Source organism: Mobula birostris, chromosome 32 (genome assembly GCF_030028105.1).
Source record: "Mobula birostris isolate sMobBir1 chromosome 32, sMobBir1.hap1, whole genome shotgun sequence".
Taxonomy (NCBI): Eukaryota; Metazoa; Chordata; class Chondrichthyes; order Myliobatiformes; family Myliobatidae; genus Mobula; species Mobula birostris.
The window spans coordinates 14,604,820-14,626,724 of record NC_092401.1 but is presented as its reverse complement, the minus strand read 5'-3'; the positions used below and the strand labels follow the sequence as shown (position 1 = coordinate 14,626,724).

At 41.6% G+C, this 21,905-nt stretch overlaps 1 protein-coding gene across 10 annotated transcripts in view; it reads left to right on the top strand.

Moving 5' to 3' along the window:
* The window catches only part of LOC140191247 (EVI5-like protein), a 265,130-nt gene that overhangs the window by 151,594 nt on the left and 91,631 nt on the right, over positions 1–21,905 (top strand). For 5 of the 10 annotated variants that reach the window (XM_072248473.1, XM_072248475.1, XM_072248477.1 and 2 more), the window contains 2 exons: positions 169–252; positions 10,895–11,011. In XM_072248473.1, the coding sequence (XP_072104574.1) occupies positions 169–252; positions 10,895–11,011 (201 nt within the window). The remainder of the gene's footprint in view (positions 1–168; positions 253–10,894; positions 11,012–21,905) is intronic. The other 5 variants (XM_072248481.1, XM_072248479.1, XM_072248480.1 and 2 more) reach the window with 1 other exon arrangement.

The following is a 21,905-nucleotide window of genomic DNA, read 5'->3' as shown; positions in this document are numbered from 1 at the left end:
TGTTGGCAGTCATTCTGGATGATTCCGTGGCTTTGGAAATGGAAAACATATAGTATTTTTATTTCAGTGACTTTTATTAAAATCACCTGAGCTGCTTCATTCTTGAATATTGTTGCTAACAAACTGTGGGCTTGTTTACTAATCTTAGTTATTTGATTTACATAAAAGGATGCAGTGACTCTGGAGAAGGTGCAGAGGCGCTGCACCTCTGCAGGGCTTCCAGCTGTGAACACAAGGCTAATAGCAGAAATGGTAAGGATGATCAGCCCAGGACTTTGTGTTTTTCTTGAGAGCAAAGAAGGCTGAAGAGTGATGGGATATAGTTGTTCAGAATTCTGAGGGTGCACTTAAGGAATTTAGTGTCCTGACACAGTATATCCCAACTCTGTCAATCCTCCAGCAAGGAAGTATTGTTCTGAACACCACATTTTGGCTTTATCTTATTCTCAATCTCTTTCTCTTCATTATGAATTGCTGCGCAGTAGCAATTTTTTTCACTAACTCTATCATAACTTTAGTTAATTCCATTATTATTCAATAAATTGCCCACCACGATTCTGTCATTCCAGCATTCAGTTCCTCTACATTATTCTTCTGTGGTGCCAGTACCACTGGTTTTGCATAGGTTAATCTCCACATCATGGTTTTTCTGCCTTCAGTGCACCTATATTTTATTTTTATTTTTCCATCCCATCCCAAACAATCCAGCACGGAACAGGCCCTTCCAGCTCACCAAACCGCGCTGCTTTTTAGCCTTTCCTGTGCAAGTTTATAAACCACTCAAAATGCTGCCGACAGTTTCAAATTTTTGTGTTCCAGCTCAGGTAAATGCTGTGCACTGCTCCTTTTCCTCCAAGTTTCCTCTTCTCAACCAGTTATTTTTCCCACATTCCATCCTCCCTGCGTCCCCACTTATTTTTGGTCCTCGCTTCCATTCATTCTGCTTTGATATTGAACTCACTTTCTCTTCTGTTTCTATAACGTGGGAGATCATTCAACCCATTGAGTGTATATTACCCATCCGAGCAGCCCCCACTTATTTCACGTCCATCAATTCTCTCCAATTCTCTCAGCAGTCGCCTACACTAAGAGCTAATTTACTGCAGCCAATTAGATGACAGAAACATGCTTGGGCTGTAGGTGTAAGGCCAAACATGCAAACCCTACATAGTCAACACCTGAAATTGGCATTCAACCTCTGGAGCTGTGCAACAGCATTACCTGCTCCACTACTGTGTTACCCTTGGTTCAGGAGACACACAGTTGGTTCATGTGTTCACTTGGATTCCAGTACTGAAACTTACTCAGTATTACATTATTAGATTGAAGTTCCAGTCTGATCCACAAAAAAACATCTAAATGTAAGGGTGAAAGGCAACTTTATTGCCATTATCTGCTTTATTACAGCAAGGCAAAAGTTACCATTGAGTTGCACACACCATTGATATTGAGAGTTGGCCAATAAACCCCTCTGTTTTAAAATAGAGAAATAGAAGCGTGGTTTAATGGGCGCTGGTGATGGGATTCTAGTGGCAGGATGTGGTTATGGTTGTATGACAGCCATAGGGGCTGGAGTTTATCTCATGGTCTACATACGTCCTGTCTGTTTTCCTCTTGGTTTTTCTGAGTTTACATTTTCTGTGCCATGCCTCACTTTACAAATGTGAAGTCCAAAGCTGATTTGCCACAACGTCAGGTTTGTGTGAAGATGCTGCGCTGTCATAAAGAAAGCACCCATGTCTGAGAACCAGCTGGCTAAAAACTATGGTAAAAGACAGTTCGTCAGATATTTTTTAAAAAGCTGTGAAAATATCTGACAATTTTGCATCAGAGTTTGTGGTTGTCAACCTTTGTCACACCAAGTATTTACTCAGATTGGGTGGAGTGGGTGAGATTTCTTTTCTAAAGTAAAAAATTTCCAACTCATGGGTAGCTCAAGATTTCAATCAGTCATCCAACTTTCCAAATTGCCAGCGTTTCTTACTTAAATTCCGTCATGCTGCCTTACAGTTTCTGAATTCAATTTTCATTTTGATTTCAAAACTGTAGGAAGCTTTGTTATCTTTTGATTTAGAACAACTATAGACCACATTTTTGATAAAATGGTTTCCTTGGCAACATTTATCCTGAAATATTATTTTGAGAAAGAAAATTGAAAAATCTGCCGTTAACCTCATTCACCCTCAATATTGGAACTCATTTGTAGTGCCAACTCAAATTGGATCCCATCTTATCACCTACTGCCAAGGGAAGTATTTTTCTCACTCGTCCCTGTATACCTTTGGAAATCATTTGTCATTAGGAACAGGCGATGTTTTTTTGGCTGGGTGGCAGATTCCATCTTCTAATTTGTGGCTTGCCCTAAGTAAAAATTTCCACCTTCCAAGGTGTAGGGCCTGGGCAGTGTTCTGTTCACATTCAATACTGTGAAAACAATGAATCATCCTGATGCTCCCAGTCTCCCCCAACTTTCTTCCATAGCTTATAGCAAAGCAACTATTTCCACATATGACAGTGAACCTGACTTTTAATTTATTTTCAATTATTCATTTAATCCTTTTATGATAACGCTCCACTGCCTCCCTGAACAATACATTCCACGTTCTAACCACCTGCTGCTTAAGAAAATATTTTCCTCCAGCCCAGTTTGGCTCTTTTGCCAATTACCTTCATAACCCTTCTGCCATTGGGAACTGTTTCTCTCCCTTCTGTCTAATCCCTTTTTAATTTAAGTATTTTCATCAAATTCTTTTGCAGCCTCCAAGGAAACTATCCCAAGTTCCAACTAAACAACTCCAGCTAATTTTTCCGCATAAAGTTCTTAATCCCTGAAATAATTTCACTATACCTGTGCAGAACTGAACCCAGTACTCAATATTTAACAAAGCACCATTTTCCCCATAATGTTCTATCAAGGCTTAACTACTCTGTAGAAACGTGTACAAACGTGTATAAAACCTGTGATCCTGAAACTATTTAAACATCATTTTCATTATGTTCAGCCACCTTGAACAATTAATGCATAAATATCCTAGATCTCTGTTGGAGAACCTATTTTGGAATTGAATACAGGGTCCAGTTTATACTTTGTTTTTGTCAATATATAACACTTCACATTTGAGCAACACGCACAAAATGCTGGAGGGACTCAGCAGGTCAGAGAGCATCTGTGGAGGGAAATTAACAGTGGCCATTTCAGACTAAGACTCTTTGGAATTGTAAAGCAAGGCAACAGAAGACAGGGAATGAGAGGGGGAGAAGCATAAGCTGCAGGAAATAGGTGACTCCTGCTGACGGGGAAGGTGGGTGGGGCAGGTGGGCAGAGGGTATAAAGAAGGAGAATGATGTGAGTGTGCTGAATGGAAAAGGCAAAGAGCTGAAGAAGAAGGAATCTGATAGGAGTGGGAAACAATGAAAACAGATCCTGGCTGTTGCATGTGTCTTACATTTCATCTGCCAAAAGTCCATTCATTTCACCACTCTGCCTACATCCAAATGAAGACCGTCACTTCCTCCTAAGGGTCCACTTTTAAACTGTGCGTCAAGTGCAAATTGGAAATATGCCAGGCACTCCCAACTCTAAGCCTTAGATATATATTAAGAAAATAAAATAATGAGCTCTAATATCTTCCTCGCCATGGATCCATGGATGTTGAAAGTCAAAGTTAAATTATGTCAGAATCAGGTTTTATTATCATTGATTTGTATGATATGAGATCTGTTGTTTTGCAGCAGGACAGAGCAAAGACATAAAATCACTATAAACTACAAAAATAAATATGTACTGCAAAAAAAAAGGAATAATAAGGTGGTGTTCATGGATTCTTAGATGTTCAGAAATCTTATGAATGTAGCTGTTCCTGAAACATTTAGTTGGGGTATTCAGGCACCTATACTTCCTCTCTGATGGTAGTAACGAGAAGAGGGTATGTCCCAGATCATGGGGGTCTGCCCATGATCTGCCAGCTTGAGATATTGAGAAGATGTTCTTAATGTTGGGGAGGGTTGTGCCTTTGATAGAGGTGGCTGAGTCCACAACCCTCTGCAGTCGCTTGCAATCTTTCTTGTGCACTGGCACCTTCGTAGCAGGCGGTGATGCCTACAGTGAGAATGCTCTCTAACATGCATTTGCAGAAGTTTGCAAGATTCTTTTGGTGACATACCAAATCTTCTCAAGCTCCTAATGAAGTAGAGCTACTGGCATGCCATCTTCATGATTGCATCAATGCATTGAACCCAGGACAGGTCCTCGGAGATGTTGACACCCAGGATCTTGAAGTTGCTTACCGTTTCCACCACTGACTCGTCAACTGAAGACAGTGCTGTTCTCCCAACTTCCCCTTCCTGAAGCCCCCAATCAGTTTCATGATCTTGTTGACATTGAGTGCAAGGTTGACCATTCAACCAGCTGACTGGTTGTAGCAGTAGGCAAATTGTGGCAGATCCAGGTGCTTTCTCAGGCATGAGATATCCTAGCCATAACCAACTTCTCAAAACACTTTATTATATTAGATGTGAGTGTTCTATTTGTTATTGATTGAGGCAGTTCTTTTTGGGCAGCAGTACAATTGCTGCCCGTTTGCAACAGGTGGGAACCTCCACCAGTGAGAGGTTAAAGATGTCTGTGAACATTCCAGCCAGTTGGTTAGCACAGATTTTCATTATCCAGCCAGATGCATCATCAGGGCCTGACACCTTTTTCACCCTCTTGAAGGATGTCTGACATTGGTCGCTGGGACAGAGATCACAAGGTGTGAGTATCCATGTACTGTAGATGTAGAGTTACCCCTCCTTTCAAAGTATGCATATAAATCATTGAACTCATCAGGGAGTAAAGCATCATTTCCATTTAATATGTTAGGTTTCACCTGATAGGAAATATTGGCTTGCACACCCTGCCACAGCTGTTGTGCATCTGATTATATCTCAAATTTCACGGGGAATTGCCTTTTTGCTTTCACAATGACATTACTGAGGTTATACATGAACTTCTTGTAAGCATCTTGAATGCCACAGAGATGGCCCTAAGAAGACTGCAAATTCCCTGGTTCATCCAGGATTTCTGGTTTAGGAAAACTAGGTATGTTCTTGAAGGCACAAACTCATCCACTCCTTGAAGTCTGTGATGATTGTGGCGAATTCATTCAGAACTGAAGATGAACCCCTAAATGTGGTCCAGTCCACTGATTCAAAGCAGTCCTGCAAATAGTCCTCCACCTCCCTTGACTATGCCTCCACAGTCCTTTCCAGTGGTGCTGCAGTCTTCAGTCTGTCTATATGTGGGGAGTAGCAGTACAACCAGGTGATCAGACTGGACAAAGTACAGGCCAGAACTACATGCAAACATTTTTAATAGTGGTGAGGCAATGGTTGAACATGTTGGCTCCTCTAGTTCACCAAGTGGCTTGGTGGTGGTAGTTTATTAGAGACTTTTTCAAACTGGTCTGACTAAAGTCCCCTGCGATGAATGGGAAGGCATCCGGGTGCACTGTCTCATGACTACTAATCATGATGCTCATCTCCTTTAGTGCTAGCTTGACATGTATACTTCACCCTGGTAAATATCGTTCCAAACTAGGATTGTGTGCCCATCAATGCAGTGTTACCATAAGATATTGGAGCAGAATTAGGTCATTTGCCCATTGAGTCTGCTCCACCATTTCATCATGGCTGATCTATTTTCCCTCTCAGCCCGAAAATCTTGTCTTCTCCCCATGTCCTTTCATGCCATGACTAGTCAAGAATCTGTCAACCTCTGCCTTAAATATACCCAGTGACTTGGCCTGCACAGCTGCCTGTGGCAACAAATTCCACAGATTCACTACTCTCTGATTAAAGAAGTTCCTCCTTATCCCTGTTGTAAAAGGACACCCCTCTATTTTGAGGCTGTGTCCTCTGGTCTTAGACTTCCCCGCCATAGGAAATATCCTCTCCATATCTACTCTATGGAGGTCTTTCAACATTTGATAGGTCACCCCTCATTTTCCTGAATTCCAGTGAGTAGAGGCCCCGAGCCATCAAATGTTGCCTCTATCTTAATAATTAGAGAACTTTTCTTACAGGAAGTTCTATTATTTTATGTTTCTTTTGGATGTTTGTTTAATGTAATCCACATTGTTTCTCTGAAATATATGCTCTGTGTGAATTTAATGCCACTGTGAAATGGTTTTTTCAAACTGATGTATAAACTATCATAAGTTTTGTTTTCTATTGTGTGCTACGTGTCATTTACCACTTGTTAAACAGAGGCTAAGAGGAAATGTTCTTGTTGCTGTATCTGCCTCAGCCACCTTACACTACCTTTATCTCTCAAGTTAATCTTTTATCATAATTGTGGACACATCCAACCAAACTAAGGCACATTTATGAAGGCATGGTGATCATCCCATCCCTGAGTTACATTGCCTCGAGGGGTATTCCAACAATTACCTCAGCAGATGTTGTAACACCTGAATGTCTTCAGTGTCTTTCCTAGGTTTTTGGCATCTGTCACCATGCAAATACTTCAGACTTAACACATGAGACAGATTTAAAGACCACCTCAATTCAACTATTTCAGCCTGAGATGCAGAGATATATAGCCATGATATAAGTTCAGAATCTGAACCAAATGCACAACGTATAACTGTCTGAGTCTCTCAGATCTGACCTAGAACCCAGACCTCAGTGACTGCATTGTATGATGAGACAGGGCTAGAAGCTTTTAATTGTTGGTATTATCAACAAATACATGGAGTGCCCAGGCAGATTAACATCAGTCACATCATAGTCAGAGGTGGACAGCATCTCTGTTCAAGTTGAAGTTTAATTATTATTCAACCATACATGAGTATAGCCAAACGAAAAGCACTCCTCCAGGGCCAAACTACATATAGAACACTGCACATAGTAGGTAGCACAAATAGCGCATATGGTTACAATCTCAGAAAACCATAGAGCCACAAAGAGAAAATAATAGTAACGTAGCCCTGTGTGGCATGACGAGACAGATAGTAAGTGGTCCAGCAAGTACATCCACCAAGGGAACACTGGAGGGCAGCACCCACAGGAGGGACAAGTCCCCAACCTATTATGGATCCAAGGGTGCTCCACAGAGGTTTTCCCATACCGCTTTTGTTCTTCCTCTCCTGGTCAGCTGCAACAGGCAGCGCCACGGTCTAGGCCTAATCCTCACCACAACCAAGGCAACGCAGCTCCCTCACTATCGATCTCACCAGTGATTCGAACTTGCAATATTCTATATTACCAATGTCCAAGAGGGCCTCACGATCATAGTAAAACTGTCCAACAGAATCACTCGCTCTCTGCATCTTGCAACAGTACACAACAAGTTCAGGCAACAACGTAACAATGGTATGCAATAAGTTCAGCCCCGTCGCTATCAAGCAACTCAGTAATAGGATAGCAACTTGGTAACATCAAACAGTACTTGATGTTCTCAGTATCCAGCAAAACAAGATGAACAAATGCAACTTTGAATGGACCTGGAGTGGCTGCTGCATCTCAGCATGGTGCCATCTTACTGGAAGTTAAGCAGCAGTCAGGCAAATAATCTCCTGTGATTCATTAGAATCATTTGGCCATATTTCCTTTAAATAGATCATGGACATCAAAGTTGATTGGGAGATACTAGGGCCTATACAGTGTTGCAAACCTGAAGAAAAAGATAAAATTAGGCATCACACCGCAATGTGAAAGTATCGGGCACTGGGAGAATGACAGAGTGTTCCCGTCAGTAGGGTGGGCCATGGTTATAAACTTAAAAGCAAGGAGTGTCAGCAGCGAAGACTGTGAGGAGCAGGATGAGTGTCCCATGGAACTGGGGACAGGATTGTAAATCCTCAGTATTTTCTGTGAGTGGGGTGCAGTTATCTACAAAGAATGACTAATGATCTGGAAATTTGTTAAGCACTAGCAGGGCACCTGAGAAATTTATATTAATTTATTTAAATAAATCTATAACTATAAGACAAAGTAGTAATCAGTAATATTCTCTATGAATCTACCAATTGTAAAAATCTGGTTGATTCTTCACCTTTTAAAAGAAAGAAAAATTGATCACCTTGTATGGATTACCTGTATGTGACTCTCATCCTATCCCAGTTTGCTTGCCCGATGGTTGAATTTAATTTAAGGGCAATTACAGTTGTATAATAAATACAGGCCTTTGCAGGAATATTATTTTTTAATTAATTTTTCAGTTGGGTCATCACTAGCAAGCTCAGTATTTATTGTCCATTCTTAATTGTCATTAATAAGCTGCATTCTTGAACTATTGCAGTCCTACTGATGTTCCTACTTTGTTGTTGATTCGGCAGATCCAGAGTGTAAACCTAATGATTATGAAAAATATATTTCCAACACAAGAAGCTGAGAGATTTGGTGGGTCTCTGCAGGTGTTGCCATCCCAAGCACCCACTGTCCTTCTACTTCTCAGTGGTAGACTAGTAGGTTTAGGAGGTGTTGTTAAGCTTCCTTGGCAAGTAAATGCAGTGCACATTGTAAATGATCCACACTTTAACCACAGCACACTGGGAGTAGAAGAAGTGAATGTGAATGGAGTACCATTCAAGCAGTACACGCAGTCCTGGATGATGTTGAGATTCTTGTATTATTTCAATCATTGTCATACAAGTGTCTGGCCAGCTAGTGGATTAAACTGTTGAGAAGTTTTGCAAAAATGGTGATACCTATTGTGGCTGACTTTAGATAAAGAAGAGACACAAGAGACTGTAGATGCTGAAATCTGGGGCAGCACATAATGCTGGAGAAACTCAGTGGGTCAGATATCGTCTATGAAGGGAATTGGAAATGGTTTATTATTGTCACACAGGGAGGTACAGTGAAGTTTCAGGTATTTGAAACTTCAAAAATCCATTTCTCTCCATAAATTCTCCATGACTTACTGAGTTTCTCCAGTGTTTTGTATGTGGATTCAAATAAAGGATGTGAACATAAAACAGAAAGTGATTTTTTAAATTTAGAAACTGTAAAATAAAAGATTGAAAACAAAAAGAAACTACTGGATTCATTCTGGTTTTTTCAAACATTACAGATGACATAACTGAGTAGAACTTCAAAGACTACAAATAAAGCACTTTAAGGATTCCAATCAAGCCTTACACCGGAGGTTTGTTACTCTAGGATGTATCATTGCAAGGGGAAACTTGTTTTCGGGTTTATAGATGGTAGTTCCAATTGAGTTAGGTAGTTTGGACAGTTGTGTTAGATGCTGCAAAGAGACTGAGAAATACATAGAGGGCAAGCTTGCCCTTTTACAGTCATATGGTTGATGTACAATGAGATTCAAATATTTCAGTACAATGTGAATATCTAATTGGGCAATTTCAAGCAAAAGTGTCTGACTTGGGGATGTTGCTTCTCAGTATGTTTGGACATGAGAGTGCTAATTACAAGTCGAAGAGGTTAAGAAGTGTTTAAGTCGGGAAGAGACAATTCTTTGCCAAAGTTAGGGTAATGAAGAGAAATTGTGTGTCCAGCAGTTCAGGAGGAAAAGGCATGAGGAATGGTAAAGATGTAAATTTAGGATTAGAACAGAGGGGAGAATAGAAGTTTGACTTGGTGGATTATGGAAAAGAAGAGGAGCAATAGATATGAGGTTGTAAAAATATAAGGTTATTGGACCTTACATTTGGAGGCAGATTATTTCTGTTTGTGTGGGATTCCTGTGTGCAAATTGACTGCTGCATTTCCTGAGTTGCAATAGTGGCTTCACTTTAAAATTATTTCATCATTAGCAAGCAAAGCACACTAGAATCTACTAAAAGGAATGTGAAAGGAACTGTAGAAGTGCCGTCATTAACTATTCAAACAAGGGCATTCTTATCCAGTGCCTCATCTCACCTGAGCAGAAAATTTAAGAGTCACATCGAACCTTCTGCAGTGACGAGATTTACCGTTCCACTCATTTGAATTTGCTTTCATTCTGTCAGAATTCAGAGTTTTTTCGTGGCTCAATTCCATTCATCTGCCTTTGGACCTTTTCCCTTGATATCCTTTATCTCTTTGATGTGAAAAATATCAGCCATCCCCAGAGTCTAGGAGTGCTCAAGATATCTACCGTGATCTATGTTCGTGGTTTTTCCCAGGATATAAAATTACCCTCCTCCTAGCTACCCCTCTCTTTGGTAATGTTTCTTCTCATTGATCACCCAGCACAGACCAACCCTTATTATGCTTTTTAAATCAATGCTTAGACCGGACCGGAATATAAAGGAAATATTCACAATCTATCCAGATTATTTAATACTGCAAACCCTAGTATCAGTCCAGTGAGTTAATGCTCTTCTCTTTTACCTGGACACAGTGCCCAAAACTGAACGCAGTCCTGCAGCTGAGGTCCGTCAAAGCTTTTACAACTTGCATATTACTTGTACACATTCGGGATGGTGTGATGACATGAAAAGTGCTATGTAAATGCAGTTTTTTTCTTCTTTCTTTGTTCTAGACAGATTCTAAATATGCATTTACTACTCATTGGTTGTTAAGCAGCTATCTGTTTTGTAATCATAAAGATTGCAGCCACTGCCAGCACTGTCATTGTGTCATACAGCACAGAAACAAGGTCTTTGGGCCACCATTGAGTACCTCAGCAATGGTAGTCCTGTTGGCCAGCTCTTAGCCCATAAGCTTCTTTGCCTTGGTGAATCAAAAAGAATTTTTTTTATTCTTCAAAACACTTTCTGTTACTTCCTCCTGACATGAGGCAAAAGGCTGGGAATCTAATACAATATACTTGTGTTGATCATTAGTTTATTTTTCCCCTTTTGGATAGAAAGTAAAAGTTGAATTGCTTTGCAATGCCATTTGATTGGGCATTAGTTTTCAAAACCTGCTTTTTAAATATGCGTATGTTCTCTTTTACATGTCACAGTGTGAACATCGTAATAAAGAGGAATATGTGATGGAACTGGAACAGTCACGATTGAGAGAAGCAGAGGCATTGACTGCACTCAAGGAGATGCAAGATAAGGTCCTGGAAATGGAAAAGGTGAGAACACCATGGTGCAACTGCGGGTTTCAGTTCTGAAAGCTGCAAGTGCTCTTTGTTTTGCAATGGGATTTCATCATCTCTTCTGCAGTCCTGTAAATCTGAAAGTCAGAACAGAATAAGAGGAACAGAGCTCCAGGCATGTTGTGCAGTGTAGGAACTCTGTTAACACCCACATTTCAGAGTTGCAAACTGTTCGGGAATATATGTATGTGTTTATAGAAGAAGTACATTCCACAACCTGAGAGTGAACCGACCCAGGTAAACTAAAGCCAAAAGGGGGCAGGCAAAGTGTAGTAAAACAATGGTTTCCATTATAGAAGAGGTGGCTCAGGTATAGTTGTGGCACATTCCCAAGTGAAGCAAAGAAAGAATAAACAATTCCAGAGCTGCCTGGTTGGTGAAAAAAATGCAGTGGGAGGCGAGCAAAAAAGATCGCTTGTGGAGCAGAAAAAACAGTCTATTTGCAAATGCAAACAAGAATCAGGTGATCGCCAAAAAAATCAAGGGAGGAGAAAACTAAAATACGGAGGCTCGGAGAATGTGCAAATGAATAGCTGCAAACATGGAAACAACAGGAATACTGCAGATGCTGGAAATTCAAGCAACACACATCAAAGTTGCTGGTGAACGCAGCAGGCCAGGCAGCATCTCTAGGAAGAGATACAGTGGACATTTCAGGCCGAGACCCTTCGTCAGGACGAAGATCAGTCCTGACGAAGGGTCTCGGCCTGAAACATCGACTGTACCTCTTCCTAGAGATGCTGCCTGGCCTTCTGCGTTCACCAGCAACTTTGATGTGTGTTAGCTGCAAACATGGGTTGGAATCCAAGAGTTTACTATGAGCTCGTAATAGTACCTAGAGGAGAGGGGCCAAATGGGAATTGACGCATGGATGCTGAAAACAGTGTTAAGGAACCAAATGAGTACTTTGTACTTTTCTTCACTAAGGAAAAGGGTGCTTTTAAAGTAATAGTGAAGAATAAGGTGGTTGATATATAAGTTGCATTATATATGTTACCATGGAGTTATAAGTCCATGGGTTAAATAAGGCAAGCCAGCACAGATTATTGAGGATAAATATTGTTTATCAACCTGATAGCAGGTTTAGATAAGGTAATGGACAGAGTTGATGAGGGTAATACACTGGATGTGAAGTATGTGGACTTGAAGAAGACTTCATTTAAGGTGCAATGTAATTGACTTTATAAGCAAAGCTGACTCGTGAGATTCCAACCTAAGTTAGCAAATTAAAAGCGATACATCATCGTGGTGAATAGTTATTTTGAAACAGGAGGAAAGAGGAAAGTAGTGATCACCAGAGATCTGTGCCATTGCTTTATTTTGAGCTTTAGTAAATGACCAAGACTAGTGGATGCAAGCCACAATTTCTAAATTTGTGTCTAATACAAAACCTCGCAGCATTGTGAACTGTAACAGTGATAGATTACAGCAGGATATTTACAGGCTCATGGAATGGGCAGAAGGGTGGCAGATGACGTTTAATGCAGGGAACTGTGAAAATGTAGGGCACAGTAGAGGCCCTTCACAAACTATGTCGGCACTGACTCTGATGTTAGTCTAAGATAAACCCATCTAGTTGTACGTATCTTTTATCCTCTATTCACTGCCTGGCCATGTGGCTGGCTAAATTCCGCTTAAACATTACATTGGTATCTGCTTCTACCACCTCCCAGGCAGCACATTCTAGGCACCTGCCACTCTGTAAAAATAAAACCTCTGACACATCTCCTTGAAATATCCCCCCTCTCAGTTTAAATATATGACTTCACTATTTGATTTCCACCCTGAGTAAAAGATATTGACTTTACCTTATCTATGCTTTGCATCATTAAATATACTTGTATCAGATCACCCCTCCACCTCCAGTACTCCAGAGAAAGCAATCTACTTTGTCCAGCATCTCCTTATAGCTAATAGTGCTGCACAAGTTATTAAAGGTTGTAGGGTACTTTAGAAAGCAATTCTAACACACAATGTGGTCTTTATCTATAGAGCCCTAGATTATCAATGCTGGGAAATTATGTTGAATTTTTATAAAACTCTGTTCCAGCTTCAGAAGAGGAGTTGTTTCCACACTGCAGGAAGGATATGAGCGCATTAGAGAGAGGTGGCGAAGTTATTGTCCCTGTGCCCACATCGGCCATTGCCACACTGTGATAATCCCAATTTCCAATGATTGTCTCCATGGAGTTTAAGCATTCTCCCTTTGACCACATGGGTTTCCTCCTGGCAATACGATTTCCTTCCCTATACCAAAGATGTGCAGGCTTGTAGGTCACTTTGCCAGTAAATTGCCTGAGTGGCAACTTGTGCTGTGACTATTCTGTAATTCAATAACCTTGCAAAACGTTTTTTTTAATTATGCAAGGCATATTGATGTTTGTACCACTGCTAACAGAGCAGTGAAATATAATATGAAGTGTTGTGATTAACCTGCGCTTAACACTTCCCAACCTACTCTAATTCCCATTCTGAGCCACTGGACTACCCCTTCCCTTAAGTCCTGCACCACCTGTAGAGGTAGAACCACTATTTTTCTGTAGAGTGCCAGTTAATGGCTTGTTCTTGAAGGTATTCAGAATCAGTCTTTACACTCACAATGACTGTTATTTTCTGCTTTGAATATCTGGCCTCCAGTGATAGCCTCAATCACTTTGTGGAGCATGCTATTCCCTACCAATTGATTGTGCAAGTACAGTTATCATATCATCCTTTCCTCTTAATTACTTTTTAAAATTATTTGATTACCCGATGTTTATCCCCAGCTAGAGGACATGAGCACTAGCGCACCTCAGGGATGTGTGCTTAGCCCACTGCTCTACTCTGTCTATACCAGCGGTCCCCAACCACCAGGCCGCGGACCGGTACCGGGCCGCAAGGCATGCGCTACCGGGCCTCGAGGAAAAGATATGATTTGGCGATATGAGTCAGCTGCACCTTTTCTCATTCCCTGTCACGCCCACTGTTGAGCTTGAATGCATGCGAGGTCATTACCCGCGCGTCATCCATGTCAGCGTGGGAAGGAGATCAACTCCTCGAGTTTGCAAATGACGGCGGGCTGAAAAGTATGTTTGACATAACATCTCTGCCGGCATTCTGGATCAAAGTCAAGGCTGAATATCCTGAGATAGCTACGAAGGCACTGAAAACGTTGCTTCCATTTCCAACATATCTCTGCAATGAATGCAACGAAAACTAAATTGCGGAATAGACTGAACATAAGGAACCCTCTTCGAGTATCGCTGTCTCCCGTCGCCCCTCGACGGCACCATCTTGTTGCAACGAAACAAGCCCAGGGCTCCCACTGATTCAGCGATATTGGTGCGTTGCAATGATTTTATATGTTCATACGGGGAAAATATGTGCTGTGTGTTTAATATCCAAACGTTACTTAAAATGTTATGATGCTATTGACTTACTTATATAACCATATAACAATTACAGCACGGAAACAGGCCATCTCGGCTCTTCTAGTCTGTGCTGAACGCTATTCTCACCTAGTCCTGCCGACCTGCACTCAGCCCATAACCCTCCATTTCTTTCTTGTCCATATATCTATCCAATTTTTCTTTAAATGATAATATCGAACCTGCCTCTACCACTTCTACTGGAAGTTCGTTCAACACGTATTTCAAGCTCCCCTGTCCTCCCCTGATAATTGACTTATCGCTATATTCATGCGAGGAAAATATGCGCTGTGTGTTTAATATTAAATTCGTTAGATAAACACTTTCAGAAACGAAATTGAGTGTATTAGCCATTTATCACCTATATTCCGGTCGTGATCAACACCCCCCCCCCCCCGAACAGAATCGCCAAAAATGATTTGCAGGAAAAATCGGCATGTCCAACACGCATGCACACTGGTGCCCGTGCAAGGCTTCATGGTCATTGTAGTCTTTCTCAGGGTGAACCCAACATATTTGACTGCTACTCTTGTCAGTTGGCAACCCTACCTCCCGCCCACCCACCCCACCGGTCGGCCGGTCCGCAAGAAAATTGTCAATATTAAACCGATCCGCAGTGCAAAAAAGGTTGGGGACCCCTGCTCTATGCCCATGACTGTGTGGCTAGACATAGCTCAAATGCCATCTATAAAGTTGCTGATGATACAACCATTGTTGGCAGAATCTCAGATGGAGATGAGAAGGTGTACAGGAGCAACATATCCCAGCGAGATGAATAGTGTCGCATCAACAACCTTGCACTCAAAGTCAGTAAGATCTAAGAGCAGGTTGTGGACTTCAGAAAGGGTAGTACAGGGAAACACAAACCAATCTTGACATAAGGATCAAAAGTGGAGAGAGTGAGCAATTTCAAGTTCTTGAGTGTCAAGATCTCTGAGGGCCTAACCTGGTCCCAACTTATCAATGCAGCAATAAAGAAGGCATGATGTGGCTATGTTTCATTACGACTTTGAGGAGATTTGGTTTGTCACCTAAGACACTCAAAAACTTCAACGGATGTGCAGATGTACAGTGGAGAGCATTCTGAAAGGCTGCATCACTGTCTGGAGAGGGGGTGGGGTGCTACTGCACTGGATCGAATGGAACTACAGAATGTTGTAAAATTGGTCAGCTCCATCATGGATGCCAGTCTCTGTAGTATCCAAGACATCTCAGAAATACAGTGTCCATTATTAAGGACCCCCATCACTCAGGACATGAACCCTTCTCATTGTTACTGTCAGGAAGGAGGAACAAAGCCTGAAAGCACACACTCAGCAATTCACAAACGTCTTCTTCCCCTCTGCCAATCGATCCCTAAATGGATTTTGAACTCATGAACACTGCCTCATTGTTATTAATTCTGTTTTTGCACTATTTTTAATTTAACTATTTAATATACATATATATACTTACTGTAATTGACTTACTTGTTTTTTTTCCCTATATTATCATGCATTGCATTGTACCGCTGCTGTTAAGTTAACAAATTTCATGACACATGCCGGTGATACTAAACCTGCCTGGATTCTGATTCGTTATCATTTCCTAACAGCAATGGCTGAGGAAGGAAGGAAGTGGAGTTGCCTGCATGGATGTTCAGAAAACGTGTGATAAAGTCCCGCACTAAAGACTGGTTGGCGAAACTGAGGCCTGTGGTTGTGGGGCGGGGGATAGAGGAAAGAATGGGAGAAAGGTTCACCAGCATCATGGATAGCAGTAAAGCAGTCGGGGTTACCATTTGATTTTTCTGCCTGGAGGATGGTTAATAAGTGGTCTTCCCTGGGGTCATTGATTTTATTTTTACGTATGTAACTTATTTGGGCATGGGTGTATGAGGTAATGATTTCAAATCTATAGAGATATAAAGCTTGCAAATGTGGTAAACCTGAGGATATCAGCAAAGAGCTGCACAGAGACCGAAGAAAAGTAGAGATGTTGAAAATCCTCAGCAGATCTGGCCTGCTGTGTGCTTCCTGCATGTTCTGCTTTTACTTCAGATTTTAATTTTCACATTTTTAATTAGCAAGATGATATACAATAGACACTGTGAGTGAATAGATTTATAAGAGGGAAATGGCATTTAGCACAGTGTGAAGAAAGAACAAGAAGTGTGGACATGGTGGAGGATTACAAATACCTGGGGATACGAATTGACAGTAAACTGGGCTGGTCAAAGAACACTGAGGCTGTCTACAAGAAGGGTCAGAGCCGTCTGTATTTCCTGAGGAGACTGAGGTCCTTTAACATCTGCCGGATGATGCTGAGGATGTTCTACGAGTCTGTGGTGGCCAGTGCTATCATGTTTGCTGTTGTGTGCTGGGGCAGCAGGCTGAGGGTGGCCGACACCAACAGAATCAACAAACTCATTCGTAAGGCCAGTGATGTTGTGGGGATGGAACTGGACTCTCTCACGGTGGTGTCTGAAAAGAGGATGCTGTCTAAGTTGCATGCCATCTTGGTCAATGTCTCCCATCCACTACATAATGTACTGGGTGGGCACAGGAGTACATTCAGCCAGAGACTCATTCCTCCGAGATGCAGCACTAAGCGTCATAGGAAGTCATTCCTGCCTGTGGCCATCAAACTTTACAACTCCTCCCTTGGAGGGTCAGACACCCTGAACCAATAGGCTGGTCCTGGACTTATTTCATAATTTACTGGCATAACTTACATATTACTATTTAACTATTTATGGTTCTATTACTATTTATTATTTGTGGAGCAACTGTAATGAAAACCAATTTCCCGCGGGATCAATAAAGTATGACTACTACTACTACTACTAAGAAGTAACAATATAAATAGCACAGTTCCAAACGCTGTACAGGAAGAGAGGTTCTGGGTACTTAGAACACTACACAACTGCACAGAAACAAGCTCTTTAGCCCATTTAGTTCCACTGACCTGCTGCTGGACGACAGCTCTCTCCATAACACCTTCCATCCATGTACCAATCCAAATTTCTCTTAAATGTTTAAGTCAAACCCGTATCACCACTTCTGCTGGCACTCACCACTCTGAGTGAAGCTTCCCCTCGTGTTCCCTTTAAACATTTTATCTTTTACTCTGAAGCCATGACCTCTAGTTTTTAGTCTTCCCCAATCTAATGGAAAAAGCCTGCTTGCATTTACCCTACCTATAACCCTCATAATTTTGTGCACCTCTATTAAATTTCTCCTCATTCTTTTATGCTCATACGCAATTAAGAGTAGTATGGCCAGCTAAGCAAGGTCAGTGAAGCACGCGGAATCCTAAGCTTTCTGAATAGAGGCATTGAGTACAAAAGCCTCCATTGCATCTTTATTGAACATTGATTAGGCAGTGTTCTGGTCACTACCCCTTGCCAAGAATGTGAAGGTAATAAAGAGGGTATTGATCTGGATAAGGAAATCCAGCAATAGAGTTAGACTGGAAAGTCTGGGTTTGTTGTTCTTGGAGTACTGGAAGTTGCAAGACGTGTAAGATTGTGACTGATTTAGATGAAATGAGGAAATCTGTTCCGCATAAGCAAATGGTACGTGGATCAGGGAGCCCAACTCTACAGCCTTTGTGAGAAGGTAGAAGGATGATGAGAGGAAAAGCCAAACAGTTAAGCAGGGTGTTTATGGTCAGGAATTTTTTTTATTTGTATGGATGGTAGAAACAGTCAATTAGAACTTCATAAAGACATCTGACAGATTTTTACAGCTGTGAAGTTTTGCTAAGAGCTGGATAAAGTTTATGTGATTCTCTTACTGCTGTGCTCTCATGGAAGTAGTTTTATAATGTTAAATCTTCCTTTAGCTAAGTTTTGCAGCCCTGGTACTGGACTCAGTCTACATTGCTCAATCCATTCTGATCGTCCTTTCAGATGACAGAAGGAATGTTGCATGTAATGAGTTTGATTTTTATTTGACCCTGCTCCTCTGCTCTATAAATGGGAACAAGATTTACAAATCCATGTGATCGCAGAGGGTGGGTTACGTGTTGGAGAGAAGATGCATTTTACAAAGCCTGTGATGGAGCAGCAGTGGGTTTTAAAAAAGTCCTGCAAAATGGAGCTGTGGATTTTATCACAGCCTATTATTTGAACATGTTAAGTTTCCGTCATACTCTGTGATGGGGAAATATTGGCTGTATTATGCACAATATACTACAATAGGAGGACAATAATATAATGTCCTGAGTCTGCTATTGAGACAGCATCATGAGGATCGGCCTTAAGTTGTACCAGTGCAGACTGTTAAAAGAAAAGCTGGCACAAAGGCCATTGTTGGTGGGAGCATAATTGTTTTAAGAAATGTCAAGCTAATATGTACACTGGTGAATACTTTGTAGAATGGTGGGTATGAGTCAAAACATCATAGTAGGAGTTGAAGCCCATGAATTGGGATACCATTGGGGGAGGCACTTGGTTTGTCAGTGGGCTGAAGGGACAGATGTAGCATTGTGAATGAACGATTTGGAATGAGCTAAGGATGGTGATAGACAACAAACTATGCAAATGCAAGTATTAATTAATAGCAATAAATAATGAGACATGAAATAACACAATAAAGAGTTCTTAGAGTGAGATTGATGGATGGCAAGTGAGTGTAATTAATCCCTTTGTTCAAGACCCTGATGGTTGAGGGGTAGTAACTGTTCTTGAACCTGGTGTTGCGAGTCCTGGGGCTCTTCTACCTTGTACCTGATGCCAGCAGCAAGAACAGAGCATGGCCTGGATGGTGAGGATCTCTGATCATGGATGTTGCTTTCCTATAACAGTGTTTCATGTAGATGTGCTCAGTGGTTGGAAAGGCTTTATCCGTGATGTGACTTCTGCCTACTACAGAGACTGACGGCAATATATACTATACACATGTGCAATATGCAAGTAGAATAAACAAAGAGAAGTCATCAGTGAACTTTGCAGAGTGGTGCAGACTTCCATTCATCAATTACTGAATATGGCAACACACATTTAATTTTTCAGAGCATTTTGAAATGTGTTTGTCACAATACTTCCTTTTTCAATTTCTGTTTGTGTACTTTACAATCCAATTCTGGGCAATAAGGTTGAAGACGACCATGGGGGAGTTCAGATGAGGGTTAATGAGTGTTGGTATTTGCCTGTGTCTGTACCTGATTTCAGGATAAAAACAAAATGACCAGCCAAAGCTAGAAACCTGGGAGTTCTCGTTGCCACAACATCTAAAGCTACAGGTTTGTGGGAAAGTTGCAGAAACCACTTGTACTTCTGGGCCTGGATTTCCCACATAAGGCTAACTGATTGCAGTTCCGTGCAGCACAATATAAAGACTTCTGACAAGGCAGTAGTACTAATGAAGGGCATATAATCAGAGTTGCGTGTAACAAGCTACTGATGTGGAGGACTTTATATATGGCTAAACCAAAGTAGCAGTAATAATGTGGAAGATGAATTTGTGAATTGTATTGGGCTGAGTGGTTCAGGGAAATGTCAGAGATAAGTTTTTTTAACACAGAATGGAGAGTGCATGCAGGGGTGGGGTGGATGTTGTTTTAAAAGTCTTTTATATATGCACATGGATATAAGAAAAATGGTGGATTATGGATCATGGAAGGAAGGTTTATATTGATTGTGGAGTAGGTTTATGTAGATGGGTGCAACATTGTGGGCCAAAGGGACCGTACTGTGCTGTACTGTTCTATGAGCCTTTTATCCAGCATTCTCAAATACCATTTGCTTCCATCATACCTTGCCCCCCCCCAAATCCACTTAGCATTTGGGGTGAGTGATAAAAGGGCAAATGAAGATGAGAACATTCTTGCTCTGTAGAATATTGCCATATTATTCTATCTTCAACTTCAACTGGTACAATTCTATATCAGAGAATGTATGCAGTATACAACCTGAAATTCTTACTCTTCGCAGAGACATCCACAAAACAAGAACCCAGAAGAATGAATGATAGGAACATCAGAACCTCAAAGCCCTCCTTGCCATGCACAAGCATCTGTAGAAGCATCAACCCTTCTCCCACTTGCAACAGCAGAAGCACTGAACGCCCTCACCACCATGCAAGGAATAGCAAAACCCCAAAGGAGACCTTGAGCTTTGTCCATCAAAAACTACAGTCCATAACCCAGTAGTAGGCAGCCTTCGATCCCAGGGGATCATGGGTTTGTGCCTCTGGTGGACTGTGTCCTCTCTAGGGTGCAAGCGTGGGTGGGAAGATTTGTAGAACCAGCTGCAGCCCATGCAGCAAGTCCCCCTTTCCACATCACTGATGTAGTCCAAGGGAAGGGCAATCGCTGATACAGCTTTGCACCAGTGTCGTCACAGAGGGTGCCAGAGTGAAGTTCTAAATAACATCAAACCGACCTAAGGATCCCAGCTCTGGATTTCTTCCTTCGGGTTTACTCTCAAAGCCTTTCCAATGGGTGGGTATAGCTGCAAGGCTGCAGAGGTTTAAAATCAGAGTTTTTCTTCTCCTAGGCGGGCTGCTGTCCAAGGCTGATGAGCCCCACCTGCCTGAAGCAACTGGTTTTGAGGCACCAGTGGTCCACCTTTGCCCCTTCTCTTGTCAGTAGAAACAGTTCCACCAGGTCTAGCAGCTAAGCTACACGTGAAGGCTGAGAGTTGGACTTGGTTGTCAGAGGCTGCTAAGAGTCTCATGCTATTTGGAGCACTTTATAGGTAGTGAGAGCTTATCCCCACTACCACCCCAGCTATGACAACCTTAGGAACCAGTTCATAACCCAGCACTTCAATATCTCAGACAGGCTGTCTCTCACCATCGAGGGAGAGAGTGATGGCTTCTACTACAACAAGAGGGGAGGCTGGCAGCTCACTGTTTCAATATTAGAATCTTCCATGTTCCTTCTGCAAGTCCCCCAACATGAGGACCGACAGGCTTTCACTCACCATCAAAAGAGAGAGAGAGGGAAAGTCATCGCTCGAGTACAGGGTCTTCTTCCGATTGCAGCACAACCCGCCTCTTATCCCGATGTTTCAGTGTCCCGCAACACTTCAATTGGCGAGGAATCAGGTCTTCTACGGTGCCTCTCCCTGAAGGCACACGTTTTCCAAGCCACCCCTAGAGACAGTGAGATATCAGGTTGTGCGACCGGTGAAAAAAACCACCGCTTGCAGAGAATCATAACTGTAGATCATGGACTCCGACAGAACCCCAGCCACCTTGAAAAGAGAAAAAAGATATAAGAAAAAAAGAATAAACTGTTTTGTGGACAAACCGGAAGAAGTCACCTAGGTTTGCAAAAACCACTAACATCATCTTCTTGAAATCATTGCCCAATGCATATGCTCCTGTTACATGGCAAAATAATTATTTTTCCTTTAAAAATCTCAGGGTTTCTCTTTTTATAAATTATTATTGCATCTGTGCTTACTGCCTTTTCTTCAAATGCTCAAGACACTGCAAAAATAAAGTTTCTCCACCTCATTATTAAAGTCTCCA